This window comes from Trachypithecus francoisi, unplaced genomic scaffold, assembly GCF_009764315.1.
Source record: "Trachypithecus francoisi isolate TF-2019V2 unplaced genomic scaffold, Tfra_2.0 Lachesis_group15, whole genome shotgun sequence".
NCBI classification, from domain to species: Eukaryota; Metazoa; Chordata; class Mammalia; order Primates; family Cercopithecidae; genus Trachypithecus; species Trachypithecus francoisi.
The window spans coordinates 2,535,828-2,554,468 of NW_022681460.1; the positions used below are offsets into that span (position 1 = coordinate 2,535,828).

The following is an 18,641-nucleotide window of genomic DNA, read 5'->3' on the forward strand; positions in this document are numbered from 1 at the left end:
ATCTACAAGGGAAGGAGGCAACGCTGAGATGTGACTCAAAGATGAGATCACAGCCAGCTCCAAACAGCGGGCGGGCTGTCATCTGGGGCTATGTGGAGGACTGAGTCCACTCCGTCCCGTCTCCACAGAGGACAGGACCAGATGCAACGACTGAGCGAGGGCCCCACGGAGATCACGGACCGAGAGTGGGCTCACTCCCTGGGTGAAAGGTGTGACGAAGAGGCTGCTTCCAGACGACCAGGGCAGGTGAATACGGAAGTCGTCACCTGTCTGCTACCAGCTTACAAATAAACACAAAAAGCAAAAATCACCCAGGGCAGATACACAGCTCCCAGGCACCACGACATCAGGCCCGTCTTAGTTTCTGGCTCCTGCTGGTCTGTGACCTCCTGACTCAGCCCTCCAGCTCTTTGCCACCCAGTTGTCCTTACTGTGCAAGTGTGTGGATGGCATGAACCACCTTCATTTAAATGGTTCATTGCCCTGTTCCTTCTAGAGCGCAGAAGGAAGAGGAGGAGAATGGAATTAAATCCACGTAGGAGCTACTTCCCCTAAGGCAAGGTGCCAGGTTTGCTGAAGGTGACTGAACGGAGTGGGAGGACTCTACCTGAGCTGTTGTATTTGATCTGGGCCCTGATACATGAATTATTCATTCCACCAAGAACTCTCCAGTGCCAGCAGCTCTTGGAGGTGCTTGGGTTTTAGCAGTAAACAAAACAGATTTTTAAAAATCTGCCCTGCTGGCACTTAAATTCTAACCGGGGGAGGCTGTCAAAATGAACAGCTAAATAGTATCACATGCTGGAAGATCAGTATGGAAGGAAAACCAGCCACGAATATATGAGGCCTGGGGCAGGGGGAGGAAGGGGAAGGAGAAATCCAAACTAGGACGGTAGAGAAGGGCCCTGAGCCGCGATGCTGGGCGGCTTGGAACCTGGTTCCCAAGAGCCTCAGAACACAGCCAAGGCTGGGTTCTGGGCGCTCAGCCTCAGGGGTCAGGAATGACGCCCTCTCTCCCTCTTTGCTCTCTCTCAGCCCCAGCATGCCTGGGGCCTCTGTACTTGCTGGTCCTCAATTTGGGATCCCGACTTCGCCCCAAATATCCAAGAGGCCTCCTCCCTGGCTCCTAAAGGTGTCTGCCCAAATGTCACCCTCAGAGGGGGCAAATCGCCCTGGGCAGTGGTGTGGTTTTGCACTGTGGTAACATCCACCCCTTCCTAGAGCTCCACCTCCGCGTCGTCTTCCTGCTCCCAGGGCTGGAACTGGCCCATCCCCTCCCTGCCACTGTCTCCCAGGGCAGGTCTCCCCTCCGCGCTCCGTGCTCCACGCTGCCCGCCCAGGGTCCACGGCGTCCACCGACAACGCAGGCAGCGATGGGTTCAAATGCATACTGCCGTTCCGAGTGGGCTGTCCACGCTGTGAGGTCCGGGGAGAAACCCGGCGGCGGGATCGCCAGCAGCCTGCAGGGCGCGGAACCCGGTGCGTCCGCGCAGGGGGCGGCCAGTTTGGGGTGGGTGGCGCGCTCGCCTCTGCAAGGCTGGGATGCTGCAGCCCCTGGCCGGGCAATCGGGGGCCGTGCGACCCGGGGATGGAGCGACCCTCCGGACTGGGCGACCCCCGGGACAGGCAACTCTGGGGCCGTGCGACCTCCAGGACGGTGCTACCCCCGAGAACCTGCACTGCCTGCGGTCCCGCCCGGGAGGGTCGGCTGGGCGGGGAGGGGGCGGGCGGAGCCGGCCAATCCGGAGCGCGGGCCGCCTCCCCACGTGGTCCCACCCGGAGGGCACAAGAGCCGCGGCCGCTTTTACACTGCCCGCGGGACGGCCCGGAGCCTGGAGCCGGACGAGGAGCCGGACCTTGGCCCCCGCAGGTGAGCGCGTGGGTCTCCGCGGGCGGGGTGCGCCCTTCTCCAGCCGCCGCCCCAGGCGAGGGGGCCCCGGAGGCGGGGAGTGGCGTGAACTGTCGAGTTTCAGGGGTTGCGCCCCAGGGCTTCCGCTGTCCTCCGCTTGGGGCTTCCAGGACTGAGGCCGGGTCTGGGAGGACCCGCCAACCCACGGGGGTCCCTGCACCGCGCTATGTGCCCCCTGCCTGCCTTCTGGAAGGAGCCCCGGCCCTCTCCCCCTGCCCCCACTGCTCCCCACTTTCCCCCACCTCCTCTTTACCTCCCCCTTTTTCCTCCCATCTCTCCCCAACTCTCCTCCAGTCCAACACTCTCCCTTTCACCTGTCGCCTCCCCCAGCCTCCTGTCTGCCCTCCCCAGGGCTCTGTGCTCAGAAGCTGGAGCTGGCCAAGGGAACCGGAAGCTCTGCCTGCCCTTTACCCGCTTCCCCGCCCCACCCTCACCCTGGTGTGGGCTGGAATTTGCTTTTTGGAGCGTGTTTCTAGAGGGCTTTGGACCCTGAAAGGTGCCCACACAAGCCTAGAGGATCCTGGAGTCAGGCTCTGCTCCTGCCTTCTACAAACCAAGTTTTCTCTAGAAACGCAGCTGTGGCTGCTTCCAGAGCCAAAAGGCGGGCACCTGAGATGAGGTGCAGGTTTGAGTGATTTGTGTGCTGCAGGGGCGGCAACTGACATGAGGTCACAAAATGACATCTAAGCATTTAATTACCAAGGTGAGGACATCCTCGCCTTTCTTCCATGAGATCGTCCAAAGCTCCCCCTTTCTCCCCTCTTTGAAAGTAAGGCTGGAGTGGGAGATGAATGAACGTGGGAGTGGGACCTCAAGAAGGGTCTAGAAGGGCCTAGGTGGTGGTGTTTCCTGAGTAGACTGGGCAGGGGTGGTGGGGAAGGGGAACCGTCTCTGGGCAGCCCTAAATACCGCCTCTCCCCACCCATGCCACTTCAGAACTTCAGCCCTTCTCTGTGAGACCTCCCCCCCCAGCCCCCACCCCAGCCCCATGAAGCATTAACGAAAAGATGACTGAAGACCAAAGTGGGCTGCACCTTCACCTATCCTACCTGCTCCCACGGACCAGGGCAGGTGCAGTCTGTCTTTCTGGAGAAAGGCAGGCAGAACAGGAGCTGGGGAGGAGCCGTCCCCAGCACCAGGCGCTCCAGGTGGGGCAGGGGGTGCAGCCTGGTTGGCCAGGGACACAGGGGTCTCTGTCAGTCGTACCCCACTCAACATCTTTTATGTCTCTTTTCCCCCCGTGGGCTTTAGAAGGATTCTCTGGTGCCCAGGAATGCAGCGCAAGAGGTCACCAGGCACCCTGGGCTTTGTCATGCAATGGGGAGGCCTCTTGAGACTCGGGGGGCATTACAGGGCCCCTTCCAGTCTCTGGGCATGGCTGGAATGGCCTGGTGGGCTTGTATGAGCTCCACAGTTGGGAACATATACCCCGGAGTGGAGCAGGGGGTCCAGACCCATGGAGAAGTTTCCAGAGACAGCTTACTTGTCATCGGGGTGCCAATTCTCCAGGATTCTGGCCTGGCCCCTGTCAGACCCCTTCAGATATGAACTTGAAATTGAACTCAGGAAACCCTAGGCCCTGAAAAGACTAAGGAAGTTGGGAACCTGAGGACCGCAGGGTGTTCTCTGCAGGACGCAGCAGGAAATGTCTCCCCAAAAGCCAGGCCAGGCAGGGCCGCCTGTCACCGAGACCCAGTTTAGCCAGGATGCATCGGCTCTGCATTGACTGTCTCTGGTGCAGTTCCTCCGCTGAGACCCCACAGCTCCTCCTAAGCACCTGGAGAGGGGCTGCAACTCATTTCCTCTGGAGAGGGGGATTCCCAGACTCAGCCTCACAGATCACTGCTTCCTCTCTGAGGAGCTCTGTCCGGCCCCTGCTAACGGAGGGGCTTCGGCCTTGCAGAGGTTCACTCACTTCCTGCAGGTACAGTGACCGCCTCCCATAGCTAAGGAGGCGCTGGAGCTGGTCCACTTATCCACGCTGTCACTAGGGGCCTCTAAGCTTTTAAAGTCGGTGTTGGCAGGGGTGGCAGGGCAAGGTTGTTTACGACACAGATTTTGTCTGATGTTTCACAATTTTGTTTGTTGTTTTAGAAGCAGTCGGGTCATTTTCTTGACATCTACAAGTTGTCTGTTTGGAAGGCTCAGTATTCTGAAAGTACAGTGGCTTCCCAAGCACACCAGCTTCCCCACCCTGCCTTAAGCTTTGTCTGAAGCATCTTCACTAAGATGCAAACCAGGGCTTTGGATTTGACAGGAATTTTGCCTTCAGTTTTGAAAACGGCTGTATTTTGAACAGGCTCAAGTCTCCCCTCCTCATAGGTAGACCCCAAGCCTGTCTTGCCCGGGACAATCTCAGGTGCCGCCTGTCCCAGTGCGGCCATCGCTGCAGCCACAGTCACCCTGCTGGGGCTGCTCTCCCATCCCCTTGAGCGTGTGGGTGAGGCACTAGGCCAGGGCCAGCGGAGGCTCTTACTGTTGCTGCTGCCAGGGGTCAGTGAAACCTCACCTTTCCTAGGGTCCCTCCCGGAACATTTGGAGGAGCACCAGGTGACAATGGCCATGACCCCAGGTGGAATGGTGCTGGGGGTCCCATCAAACATCAGGAGTCCTTTTGGTGTTGCCTGAGCCAGAAGCACCCATGAGTTCAGCAGAGGATCTGCCTGAGCCCCGGTCACCAGGGCTGGTGGGGTGTCATTATCCACGGGAGAGGCGTTGCCAGCCCTACACTCATCACCCAGGGTGCCAGAAGCTGAGGGCCCACAAGGCTGAGGGCTGGGCCAGGTTGGTTCCTTCAGTCCATGTGGTCCACAGTATGCAGCCCCCGCCCTGGGCAGGCATTCCTGCCCCTCCTAGCCATGACTAGAGCCTGTAACTCACCCAGACCCTGTCTCTCTTCCATCCCAGCGCCACCCGGGGAGGGAGAGCAGGTGTAGGCTCGGTGGGGGGAGTGCCACTTGAAAGGCACCACTGAGGCTGGAAGGTCACTTCTTTCTTTGAACAAATATTTATAGAGCCAGGGCGGGCAGTGAGCAGGAGCACGCCATCTCTGCTTGCGTCTCCTGCCACCTGCTGCCCGGTGGGCAGGCAGCCTACAGCAGATTATCGCGGGCGTGAGTGACACAGCACAGCGCCAGGTGCTCTGGGAGCCATGTGGAACCATTTGCCTTTCAAGGTCAGATTTTCAAATGACAATGGGCCTTCTGATAAACTCCTCCTAAGCCAAACATATTGTAAGTGCAGAAATGCATTTGATTCCCTGATAAACCCATTGTCAAGTCCAAAACTCCTAATGAAGCAATTAGTCAGAGTCTGTCTGTGTTTATGGAGTGCCAGCTGCTTGCCGGGGTGTCCTGGGCCCTGGATGGTGAGTACAGCACACAGTGGCAGACGGACTGGGGGTGGACAGCGGAGGGGCCTGGGCCCAGTGGAGACTTCCCAGAAGGTCGTCGCCTTTCATGATATGTTCGAGACCCCTGGGGCAGCCAGATGGGGGCAGGGCACAGTCAAGAGAGGGAGAGGCTGCTGCGTCTGCAGCCCAGCAGGAGAGCTGGGGACAGCAGAGACCCAGGGTGGACAGTGGAACTGGCCAAGGAGGGCTTTGCTGCAGGGGAGGGCAGGCTCACCCCCGCTGGGCTCCATGTTCTGCAGAGGGCAGAGGCGCAGGCACCTCCCACATGCTCTCCACCGGGTGCCCCCAGCCAAGCCTCGGGAGCCCACCTGGCCCCACCTGTCCAGTCAGCAGGGCTGGGGCTGCCTGGTGCCGGGCTGTGTGCCCCACCAATGACCCACGGCCATCGGTGCATCATGGAGCTGTGCACTGGTCAGCACTGGCTGCCAAAATGTCACATCCCAAGCCAGTACCGTGTAGGGTGTCCTGCAGGGAGGGTGGCCTGGCAGCCTCGCACTTCCTACTGTGGACACACCGGGGCATAGTGTCCCAGTCGCAGTGGGACCTGTGTTCTAATGGTGGTGATCAAACACACAGGGCAGCCGGTGGAGTGTGGCCAGGTGCTCTGGGCTCAGAGGCTGAGTTGGGCTCTGGCCTCGGCTCAGAGAGGTGTTGGGACGCTGGGCAGTGTGCAAGAACCTTACAGGTTACAGCAGGAATTAGGAAGAGGTGACAGTAAAGCACCTGTCTCAGCTCTGCTCCACATAGGAAATGCAAAATACATGGAAATGGAGCCTCTTACAGGGGTCTTACCTGTGTGGGACCCCCCCAAGCCCTGCTCTCCAGGGAGCTTCCCCATCCCCTGTGCATGTGCCAAGGCGATGGTCACTGGCACTGAACTCACAGGATGAATCTTCCTCTTGGTGCCTTTGTGCCCCTAGCCCTGGAGACTTCTGTGTCCCCGAGTCGGTGCACAATTTTGTGAGTGAATAAGTCAGAGATCAGCTAGGTCCTGGCCTCTGACCGGCAGCACGCACTCAAAAGCCATGCCCCCTCCGTCCCTCGACCAGCCTCCATGGCCAGAGCCGCTGGCCCACTGCTCTGATGCCACCTAGGAAGGGAAACACATCCTAACAGAGGCTTCAGAGCATCTGGCCGCCATTCCTGATAAGACCAAGGAGCCCTGAAGGCAACAGCCGCGCACTCCCCTACCTGGGAGCCAGGCTCAGAGCACACACCCCAGTTCCTGGTGGGCCAGCCCTGTGTGGCCTGGACATCCCCTAGGGTCACGTCGGCGCCCATCTGCAGGGTGCCCAGCGATGACCCAGGCATCTGAATGTGGGCAGCACACTGGCCCAGGCCCCACGGTCAGGGTCAGCCTGTGGCCCTTGTCTGTCTGCCCAGTGGCTGCTGCACGCCAGAGGTCTTGCCAGGGGACTGGCTTGTTCATCTGATCAACCGGTCCTGCTAAGAGGTGCAGGCAGCCCAGGCTTCCTGAGTGGGAGGTGGGAGCAAGAAGGTGGCCTTGTTCCACCTGAAAGCAGCCAGTGGTCCTCCCTTTCCACGGTCCTTGTCTCAGGCCTAGAATTACCAGCGTGGCCAGCTCCAAGCTGATGACTTCCCCGTCATTCCGGTGCACGTGTTGAAGTTACTCTGTCTTAGAACTCTTCCATTTGGGCTCTTGTAGAAAGAGGATGCCGGCTTCTCAGTGCTGGCACCTGAGACGGGAGCTCTTGGGGCTGGGCTATCCTCACAGTGTTCCATGTGCTGCCAGACGCATAGTTCTCAGTAAACTTCAAGGACCTGGAGAAACCACATCTGTGCCTGGAAACCGGACCAGGCCTGTGGACTTCAGATAAAGGGAAGGTGCTGGCCCCCAACCTGAACAGCTGTGTTGTCCTTAAATGTAGCAAAATTAAACGGACAGTGGTGTGTGAGGTTTTAAAACTTAACCGGAGAGCGCTGATTGGAGGTTCACATATTTTTAATTGTTTTGGTGCCTTTCCATGAACACCACAATTTGGGTCAATGGTTTCCTTCAAGACTCTGGAACCGTACAGGGCACCTTCCTGGCCGCTTTTCTGGGTTTTCGGAGGGAGACCAGGCACAAGGCCCGTTTCTCCGTTGACATCACTGAGCATTTGTGTCTGAACCCTGGGCCCTGGGCCTGCTCCCCAGCGACAGGTGCTGGGTCCTGGAGACTCTGGTAGGGAGCCGTTCAGGGCTGTGACAAAGACCCGTCTGGGGTTCTGGCTGAGCGCACAGGCAGAAGGACAGCTGGAGGACCCGGTCCAAAGCCAGGGGCTGCCAGGGGTCTGGCAGGGCGCGTTCGCCCTGTGGTGGGTGTAGAGGCTGAGAGGCGACTTGCTTTGTCCACGACGACAGGAAGGCCGAGGTCAGACTTGCATTTCACTGACCTCTGAGCAACTAACAGGTCAGCTTCATGCTCCTGCTGCCCGGGAGGGAAGGAGCACTATGGTCCGTTGTGCCCGTCGGGGGAACATGCCTCTTTTGGGCATTGGAAACTGCCACAGAACCTGGGACAGGCAAGTCCTATCCCTGCCATCTTGCCAGGTGGGCTCCGTACTCTGTCCCTGGTGGCTCAGGCACCACATTGCTGTGGTCACTCGGTGCTCCTTCTGCAGTTTGATTCCTGGTTTTTAAATTCATGATGTGAAGTACAGAAAACACAGTCACTCTCCCTTCTGTTAGAGGAGGCTTTGTCAAGTCTCTCTAAACGCGCAGGGGTAACTCCACTCTCTGTTGAGGGTCCAGGATGCCTCTGACCCCTTGCACCCCTTGTGCAGGCACCAGGGCATCCTTAGGCCCAGAGCCTGCTGTGGCCCCTGGGGACACTGGACCTGCCCTAGGGCTCCAGTCCCTGGTGAGTTACAGACGGGTTGTGGCGAGGGAGGGGCCAGTAGAAGTAGCACCTGGCCGGGTACTTTGGTTCTGGTTTCTGTAATTGTTTCTTGGGCAATTTTTGTTTTGTTTTGTTTTGTTTTTTGAGACAGAGTTTTACCCTTGTTGCCCAGGCTAGAGTGCAATAGCGCTATCTCGGCTCACTGCAACCTCCTCCTCCCGGGTTCAAGCGATTCTCCTGCCTCAGCCTCCAGAGTAGCTGGGATTACAGGCACCTGGGCAATTTTTTATTCCTCTCGGGCCTTGGTTTCCTCCAACTGTGAAATGGGGATAAGGTAAACCCTTTGCTCGATGTGACTCTGCGGGTGAACACATCTGGAAAAGGTATAAGCACCTTCACCGCGTTCTCCAGCTGTTCTGCCTTGGCTGAGAGTTGGGGACAGTGGAACCACTTTCAATGGCTGGCGCCGACAGTAGGCCCTGGTGTCACCATGGACTCTGGGTGATGGTGGTGAGTCAGCACAGGCCCATTGATTATAACCCATGCACTGCTCTGCTGGAAGTTGCTGTAAGTCGGAGAGGCCATGTGTGGGTAGGGGAGACCATGTGTGGGTTGGGGAGGCCATGTGTGGGTGGGGGGAGACCATGTGTGGTTGGGGGAGACCATGTGGGGTGGGGGGGAGACCATGTGTGGGTGGGGGGAGACCATGTGTGGTTGGGGAGGCATGTTTAGGTAGGGGGAGACCATGTGTGGGTTGGGGAGGCCATGTGTGGGTGGGGGGAGACCATGTGTGGGTTGGGGGAGACCATGTGTGGGTTGGGGAGGCCATGTGTGGGTAGGGGAGACCATGTGTGGGTTGGGGGAGACCATGTGTGGGTGGGGGGAGACCATGTGTGGGTGGGGGAGGCCATGTGTGGGTGGGGGGAGACCATGTGTGGGTGGGGGAGGCCATGTTTAGGTAGGGGGAGGCCATGTGGGGTTGGGGGAGGCCATGTGTGTGGGGTGGGGGAGGCCATGTGTGGGTGGGGGAGGCCATGTTTAGGTAGGGGGAGGCCATGTGTGGGTTGGGGAGGCCATGTGTGGTGGGGGGAGACCATGTGTGGGTTGGGGAAGACCATGTGTGGGTTGGGGAGGCCATGTGTGGTGGGGGGAGACCATGTGTGGGGGGGGGAGGCCATGTGTGGGTGGGGGGAGACCATGTGTGGGTGGGGAAGACCATGTGTGGGTTGGGGAGGCCATGTTTAGGTAGGGAGAGGCCATGTGTGGGTTGGGGAGGCCATGTGTGGGTCGGGGGAGACCATGTGTGGGTTGGGGAGGCCATGTGTGGGTTGGGGGAGGCCATGTTTAGGTAGGGAGAGGCCATGTGTGGGTGGGGAAGACCATGTGTGGGTGGGAGAGGCCATGTGTGGGTTGGGAGAGGCCATGTGTGGGTGGGGGGAGACCATGTGTGGGTTGGGGAGGCCATGTGTGGGTGGGAGAGGCCATGTGTGGGTGGGGGGAGACCATGTGTGGGTTGGGGAGACCATGTGTGGGTGGGGAAGGCCATGTTTAGATAGGGGGAGGCCATGTGTGGGTGGGGAAGGCCATGTGTGGGTGGGAGAGGCCATGTGTGGGTGGGGGAGGCCATGTGTGGGTGGGGGAGGCCATGTGTGGGTGGGGGTTGCATGCACATGGGAGCTGTCTGCACCTTCCTCTCAATCTTGCTGTGAACCTAAAACTATTCTAAAAAGTAAAATCTATTTTTAAAAACACACAGCTTGCCTGGGAAGAGAGGCAGGTGGACAGAACAGAGTGGGCCAGGCCTTGCTGAGCAGGGAGGGTCTCCTGAACTGGCCAACCTAGAGAGAGGGATAGCTGCTGGGTCATCTGCTAGGGAGAGTCTGGAGAAGCACAGGGTCAGCTGAGGGCGCGGGTCCCTTACAGGCATCCCACACTGAACCCCAAGCCCTGAGGGCTGCCGTGTAGAACCACCCCAAACCAACCCCAGAACAAAGAAACCAAAAAAAACCCTAGATCTCATTTCACCTCGAACAAAAGAGGTTGCTCCCTGCCGGAGTCCACCTGGCCAGAACCTACCTTGCTTCCTGAGGAGGAGGCAGTGCTAATCACGCCTGGGGAGCCGCTGGCCCTCAGCTGCTCAGAGGGTCTAATCATAAAGGTCATGTTTATCCTGCTCTGCGCATGTGCCCAGTGGACAGTCTCCGAATAGTTCCAGAGGCTTTCTGGCCTCTGATCCCCGTGGTCTGCCTACACAAAAATCTGAGAACCTCATTCGAGGTTTCGTACAAAGACTGAGTTTGCCTTGATTTAGATTCCTAGGATGCTGCCGGGCCTCGGGCAAGTGGGCGCCCCGGGTTTGGTCCAGGCAGCCTGAGCCTCCTGTGAAAGTTCAGCGAATGTCTACACTGCAGGCTGCTTGTCAGGTCTGTGGCGACATTTCCACAGGGCTAGCGTGGCCAAGTGTGAGGTGGGGCCAGTCAGCTCACAGCCATCAGTGGGGCTTGCCAACAGGCCGGGCTGTGGACGTTTGATGAACGATGACCGTGACCTTGAGTTCTGAGAGCTCTGGATCCCAGGACCTGTTTGCAGTGACCTAACTGATATGGCTGAGCCATGTCCCCACCCAAGGTTATTACCTTGAACGGTAATCATCCCTCTGTGTGGTGGGAGGAACCTGGAGGGAGGTCATTGAATTGCGGCGATGGGTTTTTCCTGTGCTGTTCTCATGACGGTGAATAAGCCTGACAAGAGCTGATGGTTTTATAAAGGGGAGATCCCCTGCACACGCCCTCTTGCCTGCCACCATGGAAGACATCCCTTTGCTCCTCCTTGCCTTCCACCATGATTGTGAGGCCTCCCCAGCCATGTGGAACTGTGAGTCCTCTAAACCTCTTTCCTTTATAAAGTACCCATTCCTGGGCATGTCTTTATGAGCACGTGAGAACTGACTGATACACCAACGTTGTGTGCACATCCAGGGTCAAGGCTGCCTCTGTCCTCTCGTCCTTGGCCAGGCCTGCTCACAGGGTGGCTGTCGCAGAGGTCCCCCTGGTGGTGACTGGATTGGGACAGTGTCTTAGTCCTTTCAGGATGCTGTAGCAAAATCCCACAGACCAGGAGCTTAAACAACAGACACTCAGTCCTCGTAGTCTGGAGGCTTGAAGCCTGAGACCAAGGCACCAGGCAATTTGGTGTGTGGTGAGGGCCGCTTCCTTGCAGACGGCACCTTCTTGCAGTGTCCTCACAGGACGAAGGGGCGGACGGTCTCTCTTATAAAGGGGTCATCCCTTTCCTGAGGCCCCACGCACATGACTGCATCACCTCCCAAAGGCCCTACCTCCTAACAGCGTCCCCCTCAAGTAAAGGTTTCCACGTGGTGAATTTGGGGGACACAGACCTTCAGTCCAGAGCAGCCCGGTGTGCATTTGTTCTGTGAGTCTTTATCGAGAACATTTTGCAAAGTCCTGGAGATGTGCAAGGACTGTGGGGTGGAGGAGCTGCTGTGACACTGAGCAGGACACATAATAGACAAGTAAGGAAGACCATCCTGGTCCCATCAAACCTCGGAGGAGACGGGACACGGCGGCACACGGGTGCATCCTTGGCGAGGCCCCTGGCTGGGTGGTTGGCAGTGCTATGTCCACAGAGATGACATTTAAGCCGACAGATGGGCCAGTGGCAGCCCAGCAGAGGGCCAGGAAGTGCAGCGCTGTGGAGGCTGGACAGAGCCTGGCTCGTTCAAGGACCTCATGGGGAAGCCGCCTGGCTCATACTGGACACCTGAACACTGAGCTGCTGGTCACTGGCCACTCTTGACCATTTCTTCCTAGTGACATACCTGCTCCGGAATGAGCGGAATGAAGGCAGAGCTGGGCCCATGGCAGGGAGTCTGTTAGTCTGGGTCCTGGGGACGCAGAACAGAGGCCGTTTTGTCTCTGGTTGACTGTTTCACTTCTGCGGAGTAGCCTCCCAGCCACTGTGTCTGAGGAGCTGCAATTCAGTTCCAGCCCGTGGGCCTCTACTGGGCCCATGTGTCACTCAGAGGCCGTGTTCTCAGGGTCGTGGACCGGCAGCACCACACTTGCTAGATACGCAGATGCTGGGGCCCCGCAAATGCGGTTGCCGGCCTGCTCCCAGAGTTTCTGCATCCAGATCCACCCACCAGCTCCAGAGACACTGCTCTGTAGGGCGAGGACACACAGTGGAGATCCGACCTGAGCCATCCTGCTGACACCTGACCGAGGCCACGGCGTCGCCAGGAGCCTGACCCTGAGACAAGAGGAGGGGTGAGGACAGGAGGAGGACTCTGCTGGGAACCTGGAGGGACAGAGAAGGCTCTGGGCAGAGACACAGGTAGAAAGGACATTCCAGGCAGAAAAACCAGCCGGAGCAGTTTTGGGGTACAGAGAGCAGAGTCCGTGGAAGAGGATTCAGAGAAGGGGCCTCTCCACCTGCAGCCTGGCCCTCTGTCGGGAAGGCGCACACTGCAGGGTCTCCAGCCCTATGGCTCCTTGGCCTTTTATTATTGGCTGACACTAACCATTCTAGTTACCAGGAAGTTGTCTGGAGCCAGGAAGAAGGTGTGGGCTATCTTTTGTCATTTTGCACTAAGCTCTGACAAGTTTGCGGTTCACATTCAAGATCATAACCACCCATAGTTTACAGGCACCTTCTCCCCACGGAGCCCAAGGCAGGGAGCGGAGCTGGGAGTCCACTCGGGTGGCCAGTGAGGGCTTCCTGCTGACCTGAGGTCTCCAGCAAATGGCCTGGAATTGGTGGGCAAGCCTCGAATGAAAACCAGGAGACCTGGATTTTGGAGTTGGCTTCATGAGCCCCAATTGGCAGATCAGTAAAATGGACAGAGTAGCCCCCGAGAGGGCGGCTGAGAATCACGTGGAAGCACCTTGCATGGTGGAGGTGTGCCCTGGGTGGCATCTGTTTCCTACAAACTTCAGCGCAGCATCCACTGCTGAGCATGCGTTGTGGCCAAGAACTGCTCTCAGCAGTGGGGAGACGGAAGGGAACAAAACCGCAGCAAGTAAGACCTGGCAGAGCTTTTCTTCCAGGGAGAGACAGACAGCAAACAGGCAAACAGGCACAGGTCAAATTACTCTAAATGCCATATGCAGCCATGAAAATGCAGGCTTGCAACAGGCCTCCCAAGAAATGCAGCATCAGAGCAGGCAGTGAGAACAGGCAAGAGATGGGCTGGGCAGCCATGCTGGGGAAGAGCCCCTCAGACAGCACGTGCAAAGGCCCAGGGGCAGGGAGGTGAGGGGCCAGGGTGGCTGCAGCCCAGGGACCCCTTGGTGGGAGCAGAGGATGAGGCCAGAGAGTGAACAAGTCCAGCCCACAAGGGACTTGAGGTGATTCTCAGGCCCCTGGCTGCTCAGGAGGGAGCAGGGAGCTGTTTGTTCTCTGCTGTGGTCCATGTTTAGTATGATCACGGGGCTGAGAGTGTGGGAGGCAGAGGGACAGGAATGGCAGAGAGACTGGAGCCCTTGCGACCATCCAGGAGGGAGACAAGCCAGCCACAGCTGGGTCCCAGCAGTGGACGTGGATGTGGGAACGGGGTCAGACAGAGGCTGGGTGGGTTTTGGGGGTAACACCGCTGGGATTTGCTCACTGTCTGGACACAGGGTGGAGAGCCGAGCTAAGACTGAGAGACTGAGTCCCGCGTCCTGCAGCCTGAGCAGGTGGAGGATGGGCTGCGATTGCTGAGTAGCTGCTTTTCCTGCCAGCGAGGAGGGCAGCACCTCCCTTCAATAAGTGGATGACGGGCACCGCCAGCGCCAGTGGGATTCATGCCCCTCCGTGGGAGCGTCTGTTCTCACTGCAGGGCTCACGCGCCTTCCCTCACCTGCCCCGGCTTCCCACTTATTTTAGGAGTGGAGTTCCATTTTCTAGTGAAACCTGAGCGGCGTTTCTGTCTGAAACATAGTTGTTGTGCCCATCTGCCTTCGACTTTCCGCTCCCCGCTGGGCGGCCCTCAGGAACATCCCGGGGATCTGAGGACAGACGGGGCCTGCCCCAGTGCTCTAGAAGGGCTGCACCCTCGTCGAGAATTCAGAAGCAGCAAGGAAGCTGCTGATAGTCCGTCTGCTGCTGATCATCTGTGCGCAGTGACGGTAAACAGTGTGAGTGATAAACACAGCTGTCCGGAGGCGGCCTCTCCTGCCTCGTCCTCCTCCACCTGTGTCCCGGAGGTCTGCTCCCCAAGGGAGAGGACAGCTGACCAGAGCCCAGCTGCTGTCTTGAGGCTGGTCCCTGAAAGGAGGAGGAAGCAGCCACAGCCTCCTAAGAGTCCCCTACAGGTACGTGGGCCTTTGAGGAGGAGCTGGTGCTGCTTCCCAAAAAACATTCTCTAAAAACAACAGTGAGGCTGACAGTGACCGTGTCCCAGGGGCTGTGACGCACCCTGAACGCTTCACCCACCGGCAGCAGAAGGATCTCCCTGTACTGTTGAGGGAGCGAAGGCACACAGAAATCCAGGGACCCCCGGGGACCCACTGCCAGAGGCTGATCCGTGTTTGAACCTGTGCCTGGTGTCAGGGCCCACCCTCACCACCCAGTGCAGCCCCCCAGGGAGGCGGCTGCCTCTGCATATGGCCCTGATGTGGGCCAGCCCTGGAATGAAGTTGTTTTACTTTCCAAATTGTCCCCTTCCCCTAAGCCACAGCTCCCGTTCCCCAGGAGCCAAACTGGCAGGGAGGACTTGGGCTCTCAGCAGCACACGTGTGGTCAGTGTCCCGAGAGCAGGCCCAAGGAGTGGGGAGGTGGACAGTAGGCCCGTGGGTCACACGGACACCTGGGTGGGGAGGTGGACAGGCAGGGTCGTGGGTCACCTGGACACCTGGGTGGGAAGGTGGACAGGCAGGGCCGTGGGTCACCTGGACACCTGGGTGGGGAGGTGGACAGGCAGGGCCGTGGGTCACCTGGACACCTGGGTGGGGAGGTGGACAGGCAGGGCCGTGGGTCACCTGGACACCTGGGTGGGGAGGTGGACAGGCAGGGCCGTGGGTCACCTGGACACCTGGGTGGGGAGGTGGACAGGCAGGGCCGTGGGTCACCTGGACACCTGGGTGGGGAGGTGGACAGGCAGGGCCGTGGGTCACCTGGACACCTGGTTAGTAGCGCCCATGTTTATGCGAATTAACGTTTGCCTTGACCCCAGTGGAAGGCTTGTGCTAGCTGGTGCTGTGTGCAGGGGACAGGTGTGACAGGGTAGCCGGGGGGTCCTGTCTACACAGCCCTCCCACCTGCCTGGTCGCAGCTGAGCCCGCCTGAACCTCTGGCCCTCTGGTCCTGATGGGCTCACAGCTCCCGTCTTCCTTCCGGGAGGTTAGAGCGCTTTGAAGTGCTGAGTTAACAGCAGCAGCAGCTGAGGTCCCACAGGCAAGTGTTTATGCCCAGGAAGACCAGATGGGGGAGGCAGCAGGAGAATTCCAAGCATCTGCCCTCTGGGTGGAGGGAAAAGTCCAGAGCTGAGGCAGCAGTAGCAGCTGAGAGGCCTTCGAGCTCGCCTTCCCTCCCAGCCACTTCCCCGCCCATAGTTTCTTTCCAAGAATAAAAAGCCAGTCACTCTGGGGAGCAGGCACTGAACCCGAGTCCGCAGAGGCCTCCGCCTCCTGGCAGGGACAGGTGACAGCAGGAGGGTGATGACTGCAGGCTTCAGGCTCACATGGTCCCCACCCTGAGACCCCAGCTGGAGCATCCCAGAGGCAGTGTGGGCCCTGACATCCCCCGCCAGCTTCTCTCAGCCCCAGCTTTCTTATCTCTAAGATGGGAATGAAGAGCGCCCTAACCCCCGGCTTGTGGTGGGGTGAGGGGCTGCGGGGGAGACTCGGAACCAGAGGGAGAAAGCCTGTTTGGGGCAGGGTCCCGGGGCTGAGGGGCCCAGGTGGGACCACACACAGAACCCTGCCCTCACTGACACCCTGTGTCTGAGCTGGCTCATGCTGCCCCTCCCCAGTCCCGAGGTTCTCAATCTGTGATCTGAGGCCAGGATTGGAAGAACCATGCGGGGGTGGAAGCGTGAGGGTCTGGGAGGGTCTCCGTGCCTGGAGAGGTGGCGAGGTCAGCGTCCTTGGGGACCCTGTGAACAGAAGCAGAAGGGGATGGACCTAGGAATAGGTCCTGCTTCAGCCCCTCTTTAAGGGGCGTGTCCTGCTCAGCCCCTCTTTAAGTGATGTGACCCAGGAGCCTGATCTCCCCAGCGAGTAGCCTGAGAGTGGGATGTCCACGCATCTCACATACTCCACACGCCAGCCCGTGCATCTCACATGCCCAGCCCATGCATTGCACGTGCCAGCCCACGCAGCTCAGAGCTCTGAGTGGTGGGAAGAGGCCACCGCACCCTCACCTGGACAGCAACCTGCGATCTCCCCGCAGAGCCGTCTCAGGATGTGCGGCTGACAGGGCCCTTGAACCTCTTTGTGCACCTGGGTTGACTGACATTGTTATCGGAGTGGGAGCTCTGCTCACCAATATGTACCCCACTCTGTAGGAGGAAGCATTTGCACGGTCTGCAAACTTTCTCATATAAAAAAGGTGAAATAAGGTCGAGCACAGTGGCTCACACCTGTAATCCCAGGATTTTGGGAGGCGAGGCAGGCAGATCACTTGAGGTCAGGAGATGGAGACCAGTCTGGGCAACATGGAGAAACCCTGTGTCTACTAAAAAATACAAAACATTAGCTGGGTGTGGTGGCTCGCGCCCGTGGTCCCAGCTGCTCGGGGGTCTGGGGTGGGAGAATGGCTTGAGCCGGGAGGCAGAGGTTACAGTGAGCCAAGCCCGCACCACTAAACTCCAGCCTGGACAACAGAGCAAGATACCACATTAAAAAAAAAAAAAAAAGTGAAATAAGACCGAAATCAGTTGTTGAAAACCAGGCCCAAGGGAACGTGAGCAGGGAGAGGTGAGTGGCTGGAGGTGGCCACAGAATCGGGGACTGCTCTCCGAGGCAGCTGGGTCACTTCTTCAGGCCTCGAGGAGGAGGAGGAGTGTGGCTCACTCTGGGCAAAGAGCAAAGGTCCTGGCTAACAGGTGCCCAAGGGCACAGGCCAGGGCAGAATGGGTCACATGGGCTTCCCCCCAGCCCCCACAGTTTCCATGGATCTTCGTGCCATCCATTGTGGGGAGAAAGGGAGAAACTCAGCTTGTTCCACAAGGACAGCAGTGTGGGGATGCTGAGGGAGCGACAGAGGAGGGCCCAAGGGATGCATGATCAGGCATGGCCAGTGGTCCATGTCCACACTGGGAACATGGCGGCATCCATGCTGGGGGTGTGGATGTCCACAATGAAGATGTGGGTGTCCATGCTGGAACGTAGGCAGTGGCTGTGCTGGGGACAGGGGTGTCCATGCTGGGACATTGGTGGTGTCCATGCTGGGGACGTGGCTGGTGTCCCTGCTGGGGATGGGGCGGCTTGAGAGCCGGGAGGCAGGCAGCATCCCATGAAGCCCTCGTGACAGGGAGGTGCGGGGCCTTTCTGTTTAATGTGTGTGAATTCTATGTTCTACTCTGTACTTTTTAGCCAAACTTTGAATTTTGAAGTGATTCACCATTAGCACCCAGCACAACATTCCAGAAGGTCTGCCCTCATCCTACGGCTCTGCGGCGTGCCGGGGGACCACACGGGCTTTGGATGCTGCGGCTGGGCGACAGGGAGCCATGGAAGGCTTTGGATGCTGCGGCTGGGTGATAGGGAGCCGTGGAAGGCTTTGGATACTGTGTCTGGGCGACAGGGAGCCACGGAAGGCTTTGGATGTGTGGCTGGGCGATAGGGGACCATGGACGGCTTTGGATGCTGTGGCTGGGCGATAGGGGGCCATGGACAGCTTTGGATGCTGTGGCTGGGCGATAGGGAGCCATGGACGGCTTTGGATGCTGTGGCTGGACGATAGGGAGCCACGGAAGGCTTTGGAGCAGGGACACCTGGGAGGTGGTTGCGGATCCCCCTGCAGTTCTCACGGTGGCCATGCTGGTGGCCACGCCCTTCCGTCTGGGCCTCCTTGGTCCCTTTGTTCTCATGGAGGTTGTGGCTTCATTGAAAGTGACTGACCTCCTCTGCACACCCCTTGGAGCCCAGTGGCCCATCCTGGGGAGCCATGGCCGGCTGTGGCTGTGGGTGGCCATTCATAGAAATGGCAAGAGGGGCCCATTCCCAGGGACTGAAATGCCCAGAGGCCCCCCAACGGCTGTCCCAAGCCTTTGAGAGGGCTCCTCCAATGTCCCTGCCACAAGGTCTCCCTCCCTCCAGGCGGCCTCAGTGTGGCCATGTGAGGCTGGAGTGTTGGCCACCCTGAGCCAGGCTGCTGCTGCTTTCTAGAAGGTGAGGGCCTGTGCGGCCCCCTTGGCCTGGTGGAGTCAGTTCCTGCAGCTTCTACACTGTGTGTCAGGTGAGAAAGGCCCAGCTCCCCACAGGCCCTCAGGTTGGGGCCTTTCTAGTTCTCTAGGATCCAGGTCACCCCTGAAT

At 58.8% G+C, this 18,641-nt stretch overlaps 1 protein-coding gene across 5 annotated transcripts in view; it reads left to right on the forward strand.

The window, feature by feature from the left end:
* Positions 1-1,422: 1,422 nt before the first annotated feature.
* The window catches only part of FRMD1 (FERM domain containing 1), a 47,238-nt gene continuing 30,019 nt past the window's right edge, over positions 1,423-18,641 (forward strand). For 4 of the 5 annotated variants that reach the window (XM_033234202.1, XM_033234204.1, XM_033234206.1 and 1 more), the window contains exon 1: positions 1,423-1,870. In XM_033234202.1, the coding sequence (XP_033090093.1) occupies positions 1,543-1,870 (328 nt within the window). In that variant the 5' untranslated portion in view covers positions 1,423-1,542. The remainder of the gene's footprint in view (positions 1,871-18,641) is intronic. The other variant, XM_033234207.1, reaches the window with a different exon arrangement.